This window comes from Triticum aestivum, chromosome 5D (genome assembly GCF_018294505.1).
Source record: "Triticum aestivum cultivar Chinese Spring chromosome 5D, IWGSC CS RefSeq v2.1, whole genome shotgun sequence".
Classification (NCBI taxonomy): domain Eukaryota; kingdom Viridiplantae; phylum Streptophyta; class Magnoliopsida; order Poales; family Poaceae; genus Triticum; species Triticum aestivum.
Window position 1 is genome coordinate 496,725,431 of NC_057808.1, and position 18,873 is coordinate 496,744,303.

General features: G+C 43.0%; 4 protein-coding genes across 4 annotated transcripts; all 4 read left to right on the top strand.

The window, feature by feature from the left end:
- The first annotated feature begins 17 nt into the window (after positions 1-17).
- On the top strand, positions 18-3,708 carry LOC123120996 (uncharacterized). Its single transcript, XM_044540952.1, has 5 exons — positions 18-36; positions 573-597; positions 749-1,222; positions 3,017-3,079; positions 3,231-3,708. The coding sequence occupies exons 1-5, from the start codon at positions 18-20 to the stop codon at positions 3,706-3,708; spliced, it is 1,059 nt and encodes a 352-aa protein (XP_044396887.1).
- A 1,695-nt stretch (positions 3,709-5,403) lies between these two features.
- LOC123120997 (putative ripening-related protein 4) lies at positions 5,404-8,734 on the top strand. Its single transcript, XM_044540953.1, has 4 exons — positions 5,404-5,420; positions 5,533-5,595; positions 5,747-6,218; positions 8,093-8,734. The coding sequence occupies exons 1-4, from the start codon at positions 5,404-5,406 to the stop codon at positions 8,732-8,734; spliced, it is 1,194 nt and encodes a 397-aa protein (XP_044396888.1).
- Positions 8,735-10,627: 1,893 nt separating this feature from the next.
- LOC123120998 (uncharacterized) lies at positions 10,628-13,719 on the top strand. Its single transcript, XM_044540954.1, has 2 exons — positions 10,628-11,233; positions 13,078-13,719. Exons 1-2 carry the CDS (start codon positions 10,628-10,630, stop codon positions 13,717-13,719), a joined length of 1,248 nt encoding a protein of 415 aa, XP_044396889.1.
- Positions 13,720-15,587: 1,868 nt separating this feature from the next.
- LOC123120999 (putative ripening-related protein 4) lies at positions 15,588-18,673 on the top strand. The gene is made up of 2 exons (XM_044540955.1): positions 15,588-16,193; positions 18,119-18,673. The coding sequence occupies exons 1-2, from the start codon at positions 15,588-15,590 to the stop codon at positions 18,671-18,673; spliced, it is 1,161 nt and encodes a 386-aa protein (XP_044396890.1).
- Positions 18,674-18,873: the final 200 nt, after the last annotated feature.

Here is an 18,873-nt window from a genome sequence, read left to right on the forward strand (position 1 = left end):
CCCAAAAAACACCTGGTATGGAGAAGGGCGTGGAAGGTAGCTGCTGGAATTACAAAGCGCTTTGAGTAACACCAAATAGAAAATTACAAGCAAAACTAGATACAAGGTTAATCACAAGTGAGTTACATTTGTAACAATTCAATCTATCTTTATATTATTCTGATGTTGCCGAGCTAGACCTTAATCTTGGCGGCTTCCATCCCCCAGATATAATACAAGTAGGAAACGTACATCACTCTTGATACAGATAGTCTCAACTAGTTACTTACACTACTTCACTGTGCATGTCATTCACTCGTACGTTCACGCATGTCTCCACCTCGACTATTAATTGAAGCTCCATGCCAAAAGTTCATTCAACAAAATAAAGAAGAGACGGTTGTTTAAAAGTATATGTTGCACGCCCAAATGTTACAAGCCCGAAGGTTGCAGAACATCAACCATCTCTGGGTTACAAAACCGAAGAAATGAGACTGAATTAGATACCCAGTGCATGGCAGTTGTTGTTCCTTGGGGCTTGGGCCCTATATAAAGAACATGGATCAACCAATATATCCTCACAAACGCACAAGCACAAATTGCAGATTTGCAAGCAACGTGAGTACCTCACAGACATGGCTAACTTGAAGAAGCTATTAGCTATGTTTGCTCTCGTGATGTTCCTGTCACAGCTCCGCGTCCATGGTGTCTCCGTGTCTGTGGGCAGCAGCGCGAACGTTACTACAGAGACCAAACATCTTCGCGGCAGGTGCCACATCAGTGGCTTCCTGCATGGCAAATCCGGCGACTGCAACAGGGATCACGGCTCGGTCTGCTGTAAAGACGGTCACCGCTACCCGCAATTCAGGTGCTCGCCCCCGGTGTCGGCCGACACGCCGGCGATCCTAACTCTGAACAGCTTCGCACGAGGTGGAGACGGCGGCGGCAAATCGTTCTGCGACAACCGCTTCCACAAGGACACCGAGCTGGTGGTGGCGCTGTCCACGGGGTGGCTGCGCCTGGACGGCAAGCGCAGGTGCAACAAGATGATCCGCATCAACGGGAACGGGCGTGCCGTGCTGGCCAAGGTCGTCGACGAGTGTGACTCGGTGTACGGCTGCGACGCCGAGCACAACTTCGAGCCACCGTGCCCATACAACGACGTAGACGCGTCACCGGCCGTGTGGAAGGCGTTGAGGCTCAAGGAGGAGATTGGAGTGTTCAAGATCACTTGGTCTGATGTGTGAGCTATGCCATGAAGACCTTGCATTAAGCTATGTACACGCAGACATGCGCAAGCGTAGATGTGTGCGTTGTTCTCTTGGTGGTGGAGTCGCTGCTAATTAAAATAAGCCACCACTCGCTTGTATTTGATATTTTCACAACTTTATGTATTTGTCCTGTCTCGGTGCTATATTTACGATTCACATGTATATGATATTTTTCTTGATTTATGTATTTACCTTGTTTCCGTGCTATATGTATTATTTACGTGTATTTAAATTTTTTTGAGGTTTATGTATTTGCCCAGTTTGGGTACAATATGAAATGAAATTGGCAAATACATCAATTTTTAGTTCAACAAGACCTTGCATATATGACTGAGTACACACACACACAAACACACACAGACTACCATATGTGATGTTATGCTGGTCATAGACATATATTTCACTATTTATACACAAAAACATTGAATTCTTCGGGCGGTAAAACTCGATGCTTTTTGAGTTGTTCCTAGAATCGGTTCTTTCAGTGCCTCCTGGAAAGAAACACCAGTATTAAGAAAAGAGATAACCCTAAACGATGTGGATGGAGATGTTGAAATTAAAAAGCGTTTTGAGTACCACGAAACAACAAATTGCCAGTGAATATACAAAGGGAAACTCTAGTGCGTTACATATGTAATAATTTAATCCAGTGGTGTATTTACTTTGATGTTGCCGAGCTACACCTTAATCTTGGTGGATTCCATCCCATATGTAATATAAGAAATTTGGAAACGTATGTCACTCATACGGATAGTATAAACTAGTTAGTTAGTTGCACTACTTTCCGTGAATTTCATTCACTCGGTTATTCACAAATGACTATTAGTGGAAGCTCCATGCCAAAATTCCATTCAGTGAAACAAAGAAGGCGGCTCTTTAAAAATATTTGTTGCACGCCCAGTTGTTATAAGCCCGAAGGTTGCAGAACACCAACCATCCGTTGGTTGCAAAACCAAAGAAAGAGACACAATTAGTGCAAAAGAAAGTCAAATTTATTGCGAAAAAAATTCCAAACTTTTGTGACTTATTAATATCATTATTATTTTCTATGTGAGGTGTATATACACCACGAACTAAAGGGTATTTCCCAGCAGGGCATGCTCTACCATATTTGATGATTTACAGGTTACATACTTATATTTATACCCAATAAAACTAGAATTCAAAATACATTTGAATTCTTTGGGCGGTAAAATACCGAGATTTCTGAGTTTTTCCAAAAACCGATTCTTCTGGTGCCTCCCAAAAAAACACCTGGTATGGAGAAGGGTGTGGAAGGTAGCTGCTGGAATTACAAAGCGCTTTGAGTAACACCAGATAGAAAATTACAAGAAAAACTAGATACAAGGTTAATCACAAGTGAGTTACATTTGTAACAATTCAATCTATCTTTATATTATTCTGATGTTACCGAGCTAGACCTTAATCTTGGCGGCTTCCATCCCAAGATATAATACAAGTAGGAAACGTACATCACTCTTGATATAGATAGTCTCAACTAGTTACTTAGACTACTTCACTGTGCATGTCATTCACTCGTACGTTCACGCATGTCTCCACCTCGACTATTAATGGAAGCTCCATGCCAAAAGTTCATTCACTAAAATAAAGAAGAGACGGTTGTTTAAAAGTATATGTTGCACGCCCAAATGTTACAAGCCCGAAGGTTGCAGAACATCAACCATCTCTGGGTTACAAAACCGAAGAAATGAGACTGACTTAGATAACCCAGTTGTTATTCCTTGGGGCTTGGGCCCTATATAAAGAACAGGGATCAACCAATATATTCTCACAAACGCACAAGCACAAATTGCAGATTTGCAAGCAACGTGAGTACCTCACAGACATGGCTAACTTGAAGAAGCTATTAGCTATGTTTGCTCTCGTGATGTTCCTGTCACAGCTCCGCGTCCATGGTGTCTCCGTGTCCGTGGGCAGCAGCGCGAACGTTACTACAGAGACCAAACATCTTCGCGGCAGGTGCCACATCAGTGGCTTCCTGCATGGCAAATCCGGCGACTGCAACAGGGATCACGGCTCGGTCTGCTGTAAAGACGGTCACCGCTACCCGCAATTCAGGTGCTCGCCCCCGGTGTCGGCCGACACGCCAGCGATCCTAACTCTGAACAGCTTCGCACGAGGTGGAGACGGCGCCGGCAAATCGTTCTGCGACAACCGCTTCCACAAGGACACCGAGCTGGTGGTGGCGCTGTCCACGGGGTGGCTGCGCCTGGACGGCAAGCGCAGGTGCAACAAGATGATCCGCATCAACGGGAACGGGCATGCCGTGCTGGCCAAGGTCGTCGACGAGTGCGACTCGGTGTACGGCTGCGACGCCGAGCACAACTTCGAGCCACCGTGCCCATACAACGACGTAGACGCGTCACCGGCCGTGTGGAAGGCGCTGGGGCTCAAGGAGCAGATTGGAGTGTTCAAGATCACTTGGTCTGATGTGTGAGCTATGCCATGAAGACCTTGCATTAAGCTATGTACACGCAGACATGCGGAAGCGTAGATGTGTGCGTTGTTCTCTTGGTGGTGGAGTTGCTGCTAATTAAAATAAGCCACCACTCGCTTGTATTTGATATTTTCACAACTTTATGTATTTGTCCTGTCTCGGTGCTATATTTACGATTCACATGTATATGATATTTTTCTTGATTTATGTATTTACCTTGTTTCCGTGCTATATGTATTATTTACGTGTATTTAATATTTTTTGAGATTTATGTATTTGCCCAGTTTGGGTGCAATATGAAATGAAATTGGCAAATACATCAATTTGTAGTTCAACAACACCTTGCATATATGACTGAGCACACACACACACACACACACACACACACACGAACAAACACACATGCATACACGCACACACTACCATATGTGATGTTATGCAGGTCATAGACATATATTTCACTATTTATAGACAAAAACTTTGAATTCTTCGGGTGGTAAAACTCGATGATTTCTGAGATGTTCCAAGAACCGGTTGTTTTCGCGCCTCTTGGAAAGAAGCACCGGTACTGAGAAAAAAAAGAACCCTAAACGATATGGAGGGAACTAGTGAAATTACGAAGCGCTTTGAGTACCACGAAACAACAAATTGCAAGGGAATTAGATAAAGGTAAATTCTAGTGAGTTACATTTGTAATAATTTAATCAGATGGTGTATTACTTTGATGTTGCTGAGCTACACCTTAATCTTGGCGGATTCCGTCCCATATATAATATATGATATTAGGAACGTATCTCACTCATACGGATAGTCTAAACTAGTTAGTTAGTTGCACTACGAAATTCACTCGGATGTCCACAAATGACTATTAATTGATGCTCATTGCCAAAATTCCATTCACTGCAACAAAGAAGGCGGCTGCTTAAAAATATTTGTTGCACACCCAGATGTTTCAAGCCCGAAGGTTGCATAACACCAACCATCTGTTGGTTACAAAATCGAAGAAAGAGACTGAATTAGTGCAAAAGTGAGTCAAGTTTATTGTAAAAAAAACTTCCAAACTTTTGTGAGTTTTTAGTATTACTATTTTTTCTATATGAGGTGTGTATACACCATGGAACTAAAGGGTATTTGCCATTGGGCATGCTCTACCAGATTTGATCATTTACAGGTTACATACTTATATTTATACCCAATAAACTAGAATTCAAAATACATTTGAATTCTTTGGACGGTAAAATACCGAGATTTCTGAGTTTTTACAAAAACCGATTCTTCTGGTGCTTCCCAAAAAAACACCTGATATCGAAAAGGGCGTGGAAGGTAGCTGCTGGAATTACAAAGCGCTTTGTGTAACACCAAATAGAAAATTACAAGAAAAATTAGATACAAGGTTAATCACAAGTGAGTTACATTTGTAACAATTCAATATGTCTTTATATTATTTTGATATTACCAAGCTAGACCTTAATATTGGCGGCTTCCATCCCATAGATATAATACAAGTAGGAAACGTACATCACTCTTGATACAGATAGTCTCAACTAGTTATTTACACTACTTCACTGTGAATGTCATTCACTCGGATGTTCACGCATGTCTCCACCTCGACTATTAATAGAAGCTCCATGCCAAAAGTTCGCTCACTAAAATAAAGAAGAGACGGCTGTTTAAAAATATATGTTGCACGCCCAAATGCTACAAGCCCGAAGGTTGCAGAACATCAACCATCTCTGGGTTACAAAACCGAAGAAACGAGACTGAATTAGCATACCCAGTTGCATGAGCAGTTGTTGTTCGTTGGGGCTTGTGCCCTATATAAAGAACATGGATCAACCAATATATCCTCACAAACGCACAAGCACAAATTGCAGATTTGCAAGCAACGTGAGTACCTCACAGACATGGCTAACTTGAAGAAGCTATTAGCTATGTTTGCTCTCGTGATGTTCCTGTCACAGCTCCGCGTCCATGGTGTCTCCGTGTCTGTGGGCAGCAGCGCGAACGTTACTACAGAGACCAAACATCTTCGCGGCAGGTGCCACATCAGTGGCTTCCTGCATGGCAAATCCGGCGACTGCAACAGGGATCACGGCTCGGTCTGCTGTAAAGACGGTCACCGCTACCCGCAATTCAGGTGCTCGCCCCCGGTGTCGGCCGACACGCCGGCGATCCTAACTCTGAACAGCTTCGCACGAGGTGGAGACGGCGGCGGCAAATCGTTCTGCGACAACCGCTTCCACAAGGACACCGAGCTGGTGGTGGCGCTGTCCACGGGGTGGCTGCGCCTGGACGGCAAGCGCAGGTGCAACAAGATGATCCGCATCAACGGGAACGGGCGTGCCGTGCTGGCCAAGGTCGTCGATGAGTGCGACTCGGTGTACGGCTGCGACGCCGAGCACAACTTCGAGCCACCGTGCCCATACAACGACGTAGACGCGTCACCGGCCGTGTGGAAGGCGCTGGGGCTCAAGGAGGAGATTGGAGTGTTCAAGATCACTTGGTCTGATGTGTGAGCTATGCCATTAAGACCTTGCATTAAGCTATGTACACGCAGACATGCGGAAACGTAGATGTGTGCGTTGTTCTCTTGGTGGTGGAGTTGCTGCTAATTAAAATAAGCCACCACTCGCTTGTATTTGATATTTTCACAACTTTATGTATTAGTCCTGTCTCGGTGCTATATTTACGATTCACATGTATATGATATTTTCTTGATTTATGTATTTACCTTGTTTCCGTGCTATATGTATTATTTACGTGTATTTAATTTTTTTGAGATTTATGTATTTGCCCAGTTTGGGTACAATATGAAATGAAATTGGCAAATACATCAATTTGTAGTTCAACAACACCTTGCATATATGACTGAGCGCCACACACACACACACACACACACACACACACACGAACAAACACACATGCATACACGCGCACACTACCATATGTGATGTTATGCAGGTCATAGACATATATTTCACTATTTATAGACAAAAACTTTGAATTCTTCGGGTGGTAAAACTCGATGATTTCTGAGATGTTCCAAGAACCGGTTCTTTTCGCGCCTCTTGGAAAGAAGCACCGGTACTGAGAAAAAAAAGAACCCTAAACGATATGGAGGGAACTAGTGAAATTACGAAGCGCTTTGAGTACCACGAAACAACAAATTGCAAGGGAATTAGATAAAGGTAAATTCTAGTGAGTTACATTTGTAATAATTTAATCAGATGGTGTATTACTTTGATGTTGCTGAGCTACACCTTAATCTTGGCGGATTCCGTCCATATATAATATATGATATTAGGAACGTATCTCACTCATACGGATAGTCTAAACTAGTTAGTTAGTTGCACTACGGAAATTCACTCGGATGTCCACAAATGACTATTAATTGATGCTCATTGCCAAAATTCCATTCACTGGAACAAAGAAGGCGGCTGCTTAAAAATATTTGTTGCACACCCAGATGTTTCAAGCCCGAAGGTTGCATAACACCAACCATCTGTTGGTTACAAAATCGAAGAAAGAGACTGAATTAGTGCAAAAGTGAGTCAAGTTTATTGTAAAAAAAACTTCCAAACTTTTGTGAGTTTTTAGTATTACTATTTTTTCTATATGAGGTGTGTATACACCATGGAACTAAAGGGTATTTGCCATTGGGCATGCTCTACCAGATTTGATGATTTACAGGTTACATACTTATATTTATACCCAATAAACTAGAATTCAAAATACATTTGAATTCTTTGGACGGTAAAATACCGAGATTTCTGAGTTTTTACAAAAACCGATTCTTCTGGTGCTTCCCAAAAAAACACCTGATATCGAAAAGGGCGTGGAAGGTAGTTGCTGAATTACAAAGCGCTTTGAGTGACACCAAATAGAAAATTACAAGAAAAATTAGATACAAGGTTAATCACAAGTGAGTTACATTTGTAACAATTCAATCTGTCTTTATATTATTTTGATATTACCAAGCTAGACCTTAATCTTGGCGGCTTCCATCCCCAGATATAATACAAGTAGGAAACGTACATCACTCTTGATACAGATAGTCTCAACTAGTTACTTACACTACTTCACTGTGAATGTCATTCACTCGGATGTTCACGCATGTCTCCACCTCGACTATTAATGGAAGCTCCATGCCAAAAGTTCGTTCACTAAAATAAAGAAGAGACGGTTGTTTAAAAGTATATGTTGCACGCCCAAATGCTACAAGCCCGAAGGTTGCAGAACATCAACCATCTCTGGGTTACAAAACCGAAGAAACGAGACTGAATTAGATACCCAGTTGCATGGGTTGTTCGTTGGGGCTTGTGCCCTATATAAAGAACATGGATCAACCAATATATCCTCACAAACGCACAAGCACAAATTGCAGATTTGCAAGCAAGGTGAGTACCTCACAGACATGGCTAACTTGAAGAAGCTATTAGCTATGTTTGCTCTCGTGATGTTCCTGTCACAGCTCCGCGTCCATGGTGTCTCCGTGTCTGTGGGCAGCAGCGCGAACGTTACTACAGAGACCAAACATCTTCGCGGCAGGTGCCACATCAGTGGCTTCCTGCATGGCAAATCCGGCGACTGCAACAGGGATCACGGCTCGGTCTGCTGTAAAGACGGTCACCGCTACCCGCAATTCAGGTGCTCGCCCCCGGTGTCGGCCGACACGCCGGCGATCCTAACTCTGAACAGCTTCGCACGAGGTGGAGACGGCGGCGGCAAATCGTTCTGCGACAACCGCTTCCACAAGGACACCGAGCTGGTGGTGGCGCTGTCCATGGGGTGGCTGCGCCTGGACGGCAAGCGCAGGTGCAACAAGATGATCCGCATCAACGGGAACGGGCGTGCCGTGCTGGCCAAGGTCGTCGACGAGTGCGACTCGGTGTACGGCTGCGACGCCGAGCACAACTTCGAGCCACCGTGCCCATACAACGACGTAGACGCGTCACCGGCCGTGTGGAAGGCGCTGGGGCTCAAGGAGGAGATTGGAGTGTTCAAGATCACTTGGTCTGATGTGTGAGCTATGCCATGAAGACCTTGCATTAAGCTATGTACACGCAGACATGCAGAAGCGTAGATGTGTGCGTTGTTCTCTTGGTGGTGGAGTTGCTGCTAATTAAAATAAGCCACCGCTCGCTTGTATTTGATATTTTCACAACTTTATGTATTTGTCCTGTCTCGGTGCTATATTTACGATTCGCATGTATATGATATTTTTCTTGATTTATGTATTTCCCTTGTTTCCGTGCTATATGTATTATTTACGTGTATTTAAATTTTTTTGAGGTTTATGTATTTGCCCAGTTTGGGTACAATATGAAATGAAATTGGCAAATACATCAATTTTTAGTTCAACAAGACCTTGCATATATGACTGAGCACACACACACACACACCACACACACACACACACGAACAAACACACATGCATACACGCACACACTACCATACGTGATGTTATGCAGGTCATAGACATATATTTCACTATTTATAGACAAAAACTTGGAATTTTCGGGTGGTAAAACTCGATGATTTCTGAGATGTTCCAAGAACCGGTTCTTTTCGCGCCTCTTGGAAAGAAGCACCGGTACTGAGAAAAAAAAGAACCCTAAACGATATGGAGGGAACTAGTGAAATTACCGAAGCGCTTTGAGTACCACGAAACAACAAATTGCCAAGGGGAATTAGATAAAGGTAAAATTCTAGTGAGTTACATTTGTAATAATTTAATCAGATGGTGTATTACTTTGATGTTGCGAGCTACACCTTAATCTTGGCGGATTCCGTCCCATATATAATATATGATTTAGGAACGTATCTCACTCATACGGATAGTCTAAACTAGTTAGTTAGTTGCACTACGAAATTCACTCGGATGTCCACAAATGACTATTAATGGATGCTCATTGCCAAAATTCCATTCACTGAAACAAAGAAGGCGGCTGCTTAAAAATATTTGTTGCACACCCAGATGTTTCAAGCCCGAAGGTTGCATAACACCAACCATCCGTTGGTTACAAAATCGAAGAAAGAGACTGAATTAGTGCAAAAAGGAGTCAAGTTTATTGTAAAAAAACTTCCAAACTTTTGTGAGTTTTTAGTATTACTATTTTTTCTATATGAGGTGTGTATACACCATGGAACTAAAGGGTATTTGCCACTGGGCATGCTCTACCAGATTTGATGATTTACAGGTTACATACTTATATTTATACCCAATAAACTAGAATTCAAAATACATTTGAATTCTTTGGACGGTAAAATACCGAGATTTCTGAGTTTTTACAAAAACCGATTCTTCTGGTGCTTCCCAAAAAAACACTGGTATCGAAAAGGGCGTGGAAGGTAGCTGCTGGAATTACAAAGCGCTTTGAGTAACACCAAATAGAAAATTACAAGAAAAACTAGATACAAGGTTAATCACAAGTGAGTTACATTTGTAACAATTCAATCTATCTTTATATTATTCTGATGTTACCGAGCTAGACCTTAATCTTGGCGGCTTCCATCCCAAGATATAATACAAGTAGGAAACGTACATCACTCTTGATATAGATAGTCTCAACTAGTTACTTAGACTACTTCACTGTGCATGTCATTCACTCGTACGTTCACGCATGTCTCCACCTCGACTATTAATTGAAGCTCCATGCCAAAAGTTCATTCAACAAAATAAAGAAGAGACGGTTGTTTAAAAGTATATGTTGCACGCCCAAATGTTACAAGCCCGAAGGTTGCGGAACATCAACCATCTCTGGGTTACAAAACCGAAGAAATGAGACTGACTTAGATAACCCAGTTGTTGTTCCTTGGGGCTTGGGCCCTATATAAAGAACATGGATCAACCAATATATCCTCACAAACGCACAAGCACAAATTGCAGATTTGCAAGCAAGGTGAGTACCTCACAGACATGGCTAACTTGAAGAAGCTATTAGCTATGTTTGCTCTCGTGATGTTCCTGTCACAGCTCCGCGTCCATGGTGTCTCCGTGTCTGTGGGCAGCAGCGCGAACGTTACTACAGAAACCAAACATCTTCGCGGCAGGTGCCACATCAGTGGCTTCCTGCATGGCAAATCCGGCGACTGCAACAGGGATCACGGCTCGGTCTGCTGTAAAGACGGTCACCGCTACCCGCAATTCAGGTGCTCGCCCCCGGTGTCGGCCGACACGCCAGCGATCCTAACTCTGAACAGCTTCGCACGAGGTGGAGACGGCGGCGGCAAATCGTTCTGCGACAACCGCTTCCACAAGGACACCGAGCTGGTGGTGGCGCTGTCCACGGGGTGGCTGCGCCTGGACGGCAAGCGCAGGTGCAACAAGATGATCCGCATCAACGGGAACGGGCGTGCCGTGCTGGCCAAGGTCGTCGATGAGTGTGACTCGGTGTACGGCTGCGACGCCGAGCACAACTTCGAGCCACCGTGCCCATACAACGACGTAGACGCGTCACCGGCCGTGTGGAAGGCGTTGGGGCTCAAGGAGAAGATTGGAGTGTTCAAGATCACTTGGTCTGATGTGTGAGCTATGCCATTAAGACCTTGCATTAAGCTATGTACATGCAGACATGCGGAAACGTAGATGTGTGCGTTGTTCTCTTGGTGGTGGAGTTGCTGCTAATTAAAATAAGCCACCACTCGCTTGTATTTGATATTTTCACAACTTTATGTATTAGTCCTGTCTCGGTGCTATATTTACGATTCACATGTATATGATATTTTTCTTGATTTATGTATTTACCTTGTTTCCGTGCTATATGTATTATTTACATGTATTTAATATTTTTTGAGATTTATGTATTTTCCCAGTTTGGGTACAATATGAAATGAAATTGGCAAATACATCAATTTTTAGTTCAACAAGACCTTGCACATATGACTGAGTACACACACACACAAACACACACGCACTACCATATGTGATGTTATGCTGGTCATAGACATATATTTCACTATTTATACACAAAAACATTGAATTCTTCGGGCGGTAAAACTCGATGCTTTTTGAGTTGTTCCTAGAATCGGTTCTTTCAGTGCCTCCTGGAAAGAAACACCAGTATTAAGAAAAGAGATAACCCTAAACGATGTGGATGGAGATGTTGAAATTAAAAAGCGGCTTGAGTACCACGAAACAACAAATTGCCAGTGAATATACAAAGGGAAACTCTAGTGCGTTACATATGTAATAATTTAATCCGGTGGTGTATTTACTTTTATGTTGCCGAGCTACACCTTAATCTTGGTGGATTCCATCCCATATGTAATATAAGAAATTGGAAACGTATGTCACTCATACGGATAGTATCAACTAGTTAGTTAGTTGCACTACTTTCCCGTGAATTTCATTCACTCGGTTATTCACAAATGACTATTAGTGGAAGCTCCATGCCAAAATTCCATTCAGTGAACAAAGAAAGCGGTTGTTTAAAAATATTTGTTGCACGCCCAATTGTTATAAGCCCGAAGGTTGCAGAACACCAACCATCTGTTGGTTGCAAAACCAAAGAAAGAGACTCAATTAGTGCAAAAGAAAGTCAAATTTATTGCAAAAAAATTCCAAACTTTTGTGACTTATTAATATCATTATTATTTTCTATGTGAGGTGTATATACACCCACGAACTAAAGGGTATTTCCCACCAGGGCATGCTCTACCATATTTGATGATTTACAGGTTACATACTTATATTTATACCCAATAAAATAGAATACAAAATTCATTTGAATTCTATGGGCGGTAAAATACCGAGATTTCTGAGTTTTTCCAAAAACCGATTCTTTCGGTGCCTCCCAAAAAAACACCTGGTATGGAGAAGGGCGTGGAAGGTAGCTGCTGGAATTACAAAGCGCTTTGAGTAACACCAAATAGAAAATTACAAGCAAAACTAGATACAAGGTTAATCACAAGTGAGTTACATTTGTAACAATTCAATCTATCTTTATATTATTCTGATGTTGCCGAGCTAGACCTTAATCTTGGCGGCTTGCATCCCCAGATATAATACAAGTAGGAAACGTACATCACTCTTGATATAGATAGTCTCAACTAGTTACTTACACTACTTCACTGTGCATGTCATTCACTCGTACTTTCACGCATGTCTCCACCTCCACTATTAATTGAAGCTCCATGCCAAAAGTTCATTCAACAAAATAAAGAAGAGACGGTTTTTTAAAAGTATATGTTGCACGCCCAAATGTTACAAGCCCGAAGGTTGGAGAACAGCAACCATCTCTGGGTTAGAAAACCGAAGAAATGAGACTGACTTAGATAACCCAGTTGTTGTTCCTTGGGGCTTGGGCCCTATATAAAGAACATGGATCAACCAATATATCCTCACAAACGCACAAGCACAAATTGCAGATTTGCAAGCAAGGTGAGTACCTCACAGACATGGCTAACTTGAAGAAGCAATTAGCTATGTTTGCTCTCGTGATGTTCCTGTCGCAGCTCCGCGTCCATGGTGTCTCCGTGTCTGTGGGCAGCAGCGCGAACGTTACTACAGAGACCAAACATCTTCGCGGCAGGTGCCACATCAGTGGCTTCCTGCATGGCAAATCCGGCGACTGCAACAGGGATCACGGCTCGGTCTGCTGTAAAGACGGTCACCGCTACCCGCAATTCAGGTGCTCGCCCCCGGTGTCGGCCGACACGCCGGCGATCCTAACTCTGAACAGCTTCGCACGAGGTGGAGACGGCGGCGGCAAATCGTTCTGCGACAACCGCTTCCACAAGGACACCGAGCTGGTGGTGGCGCTGTCCACGGGGTGGCTGCGCCTGGACGGCAAGCGCAGGTGCAACAAGATGATCCGCATCAACGGGAACGGGCGTGCCGTGCTGGCCAAGGTCGTCGATGAGTGTGACTCGGTGTACGGCTGCGACGCCGAGCACAACTTCGAGCCACCGTGCCCATACAACGACGTAGACGCGTCACCGGCCGTGTGGAAGGCGTTGGGGCTCAAGGAGAAGATTGGAGTGTTCAAGATCACTTGGTCTGATGTGTGAGCTATGCCATTAAGACCTTGCATTAAGCTATGTACATGCAGACATGCGGAAACGTAGATGTGTGTGTTGTTCTCTTGGTGGTGGAGTTGCTGCTAATTAAAATAAGCCACCACTCGCTTGTATTTGATATTTTCACAACTTTATGTATTAGTCCTGTCTCGGTGCTATATTTACGATTCACATGTATATGATATTTTTCTTGATTTATGTATTTACCTTGTTTCCGTGCTATATGTATTATTTACGTGTATTTAATTTTTTTTGAGATTTATGTATTTGCCCAGTTTGGGTACAATATGAAATGAAATTGGCAAATACATCAATTTTTAGTTCAACAAGACCTTGCACATATGACTGAGTACACACACACACAAACACACACGCACTACCATATGTGATGTTATGCTGGTCATAGACATATATTTCACTATTTATACACAAAAACATTGAATTCTTCGGGCGGTAAAACTCGATGATTTTTGAGTTGTTCCTAGAATCGGTTCTTTCAGTGCCTCCTGGAAAGAAACACACTTATTAAGAAAAGAGAGAACCCTAAACGATGTGGATGGAGATGTTGAAATTAAAAAGCGCTTTGAGTACCACGAAACAACAAATTGCCAGTGAATATACAAAGGGAAACTCTAGTGCGTTACATCTGTAATAATTTAATCCGGTGGTGTATTACTTTGATGTTGCCGAGCTACACCTTAATCTTGGTGTATTCCATCCCATATATAATATAAGAAATTTGGAAACGTATGTCACTCATACGGATATATAAACTAGTTAGTTAGTTGCACTACTTTCCCGTGAATTTCATTCATTCGATTATTCAAAAATGACTATTAGTGGAAGCTCCATGCCAAAATTCCATTCAGTGAAACAAAGAAGGCGGCTCTTTAAAAATATTTGTTGCACGCCCAGTTGTTATAAGCCTGAAGGTTGCAGAACACCAACCATCTGTTGGTTGCAAAACCAAAGAAAGAGACACAATTAGTGCAAAAGAAAGTCAAATTTATTGCAAAAAAATTTCCAAACTTTTGTGACTTATTAATATCATTATTATTTTCTATGTGAGGTGTATATACACCCACGAACTAAAGGGTATTTCCCACCAGGGCATGCTCTACCATATTTGATGATTTACAGGTTACATACTTATATTTATACCCAATAAAACAGAATACAAAATTCATTTGAATTCTATGGGCGGTAAAATACCGAGATTTCGGAGTTTTTCCAAAAACCGATTCTTTCGGTGCCTCCCAAAAAACACCTGGTATGGAGAAGGACGTGGAAGGTAGCTGCAGGAATTACAAAGCGCTTTGAGTAACACCAAATAGAAAATTACAAGAAAAACTAGATACAAGGTTAATAACAAGTGAGTTACATTTGTAACAATTCAATCTATCTTTATATTATTCTGATGTTACCGAGCTAGACCTTAATCTTGGCGGCTTCCATCCCAAGATATAATACAAGTAGGAAACGTACATCACTCTTGATATAGATAGTCTCAACTAGTTACTTAGACTACTTCACTGTGCATGTCATTCACTCGTACGTTCACGCATGTCTCCACCTCGACTATTAATTGAAGCTCCATGCCAAAAGTTCATTCAACAAAATAAAGAAGAGACGGTTGTTTAAAAGTATATGTTGCACGCCCAAATGTTACAAGCCCGAAGGTTGGAGAACATCAACCATCTCTGGGTTACAAAACCGAAGAAATGAGACTGACTTAGATAACCCAGTTGTTGTTCCTTGGGGCTTGGGCCCTATATAAAGAACATGGATCAACCAATATATCCTCACAAACGCACAAGCACAAATTGCAGATTTGCAAGCAAGGTGAGTACCTCACAGACATGGCTAACTTGAAGAAGCTATTAGCTATGTTTGCTCTCGTGATGTTCCTGTCACAGCTCCGCGTCCATGGTGTCTCCGTGTCTGTGGGCAGCAGCGCGAACGTTACTACAGAGACCAAACATCTTCGCGGCAGGTGCCACATCAGTGGCTTCCTGCATGGCAAATCCGGCGACTGCAACAGGGATCACGGCTCGGTCTGTTGTAAAGATGGTCATCGCTACCCGCAATTCAGGTGCTCGCCCCCGGTGTCGGCCGACACACCGGCGATCCTAACTTTGAATAGCTTCGCACGAGGTGGAGACGGCGGCGGCAAATCGTTCTGCGACAACCGCTTCCACAAGGACACCGAGCTGGTGGTGGCGCTGTCCACGGGGTGGCTGCGCCTGGACGGCAAGCGCAGGTGCAACAAGATGATCCGCATCAACGGGAACGGGCGTGCCGTGCTGGCCAAGGTCGTCGATGAGTGTGACTCGGTGTACGGCTGCGACGCCGAGCACAACTTCGAGCCACCGTGCCCATACAACGACGTAGACGCGTCACCGGCCGTGTGGAAGGCGTTGGGGCTCAAGGAGGAGATTGGAGTGTTCAAGATCACTTGGTCTGATGTGTGAGCTATGCCATTAAGACCTTGCATTAAGCTATGTACATGCAGACATGCGGAAACGTAGATGTGCGCGTTGTTCTCTTGGTGGTGGAGTTGCTGCTAATTAAAATAAGCCACCACTCGCTTGTATTTGATATTTTCACAACCTTATGTATTTGTCCTGTCTCGGTGCTATATTTACGATTCACATGTATATGATATTTTTCTTGATTTATGTATTTACCTTGTTTACGTGCTATATGTATTATTTACGTGTATTTTTTTTTGAGATTTATGTATTTGCCTAGTTTGGGTACAATATGAAAAGAAATTGGCAAATACATCAATTTTTAGTTCAACAAGACCTTGCATATATGACTGAGTACACACACACAAACATACACACACTACCATATGTGATGTTATGCTGGTCATAGACATATATTTCACTATTTATACACAAAAACATTGAATTATTTGGGTGGTAAAACTCGATGATTTTTGAGTTGTTCCTAGAATCGGTTCTTTCAGTGCCTCCTGGAAAGAAACACCAGTATTAAGAAAAGAGAGAACCCTAAACGATGTGGATGGAGATGGTGAAATTAAAAAGCGCTCTGAGTACCACGAAACAACAAATTGCCAGTGAATATACAAAGGGAAACTCTAGTGCGTTACATCAGTAATAATTTAATCCGGTGGTGTATTACTTTGATGTTGCCAAGCTACACCTTAATCTTGGTGTATTCCATCCCATATATAATATAAGAAATTGGAAACGTATGTCATTCATACGGATATATAAACTAGTTAGTTAGTTGCACTACTTTCCCGTGAATTTCATTCATTCGGTTATTCAAAAATGACTATTAGTGGAAGCTCCATGCCAAAATTCCATTCAGTGAAACAAAGAAGGCGGCTCTTTAAAAATATTTGTTGCACGCCAGTTGTTATAAGCCCGAAGGTTGCAGAACACCAACCATCTGTTGGTTGCAAAACCAAAGAAAGAGACACAATTAGTGCAAAAGAAAGTGAAATTTATTGCAAAAAAAAATTCCAAACTTTTGTGACTTATTAATATCATTATTATTTTCTATGTGAGGTGTATATACACCCACGAACTAAAGGGTATTTCCCACCAAGGCATGCTCTACCATATTTGATGATTTACAGGTAACATACTTATATTTATACCCAATAAAATAGAATTCAAAATTCATTTGAATTTTATGGGTGGTAAAATACCGAGATTTCCGAGTTTTTCCAAAAACCGATTCTTTCGGTGCCTCCCAAAAAACACCTGGTATGGAGAAGGGCGTGGAAGGTAGCTGCTGGAATTACAAAGCGCTTTGAGTAACACCAAATAGAAAATTACAAGAAAAACTAGATACAAGGTTAATCACAAGTGAGTTACATTTGTAACAATTCAATCTATCTTTATATTATTCTGATGTTACCGAGCTAGACCTTAATCTTGCCGGCTTCCATCCCCCAGATATTATACAAGTAGGAAACGTACATCACTCTTGATATAGATAGTCTCAACTAGTTACTTACACTACGTCACTGTGCATGTCATTCACTCGCACGTTCACGCATGTCTCCACCTCGACTATTAATTGAAGCTCCATGCCAAAAGTTCATTCAACAAAATAAAGAAGAGACGGTTGTTTAAAAGTATATGTTGCACGCCCAAATGTTACAAGCCCGAAGGTTGGAGAACATCAACCATCTCTGGGTTACAAAACCGAAGAAATGAGACTGACTTAGATAACCCAGTTGTTGTTCCTTGGGGCTTGGGCCCTATATAAAGAACATGGATCAACCAATATATCCTCACAAACGCACAAGCACAAATTGCAGATTTGCATGCAAGGTGAGTACCCCACAGACATGGCTAACTTGAAGAAGCTATTAGCTATGTTTGCTCTCGTGATGTTCCTGTCACAGCTACGCGTCCATGGTGTCTCCGTGTCTGTGGGCAGCAGCGCGGACGTTACTACAGAGACCAAACATCTTCGTGACAGGTGCCACATCAGTGGCTTCCTGCATGGCAAATCCGGCGACTGCAACAGGGATCACGGCTCGGTCTGCTGTAAAGACGGTCACCGCTACCCGCAATTCAGGTGCTCGCCCCCGGTGTCGGCCGACACGCCGGCGATCCTAACTCTGAACAGCTTCGCACGAGGTGGAGACGGCGGCGGCAAATCGTTCTGCGACAACCGCTTCCACAAGGACACCGAGCTGGTGGTGGCGTTGTCCACGGGGTGGCTGCGCCTGGACGGCAAGCGCAGGTGCAACAAGATGATCCGCATCAACGGGAACGGGCGTGCCGTGCTGGCCAAGGTCGTCGATGAGTGTGACTCGGTGTACGGCTGCGACGCCGAGCACAACTTCGAGCCACCGTGCCCATACAATGACGTAGACGCGTCACCGGCCGTGTGGAAGGCGTTGGGGCTCAAGGAGAAAATTGGAGTGTTCAAGATCACTTGGTCTGATGTGTGAGCTATGCCATTAAGACCTTGCATTAAGCTATGTACACGCAGACATGCGGAAACGTAGATGTGTGCGTTGTTCTCTTGGTGGTAGAGTTGCTGCTAATTAAAATAAGCCACCACTCGCTTGTATTTGATATTTTCACAACTTTATGTATTTGTCCTGTCTCGGTGCTATATTTACGATTCACATGTATATGATATTTTTCT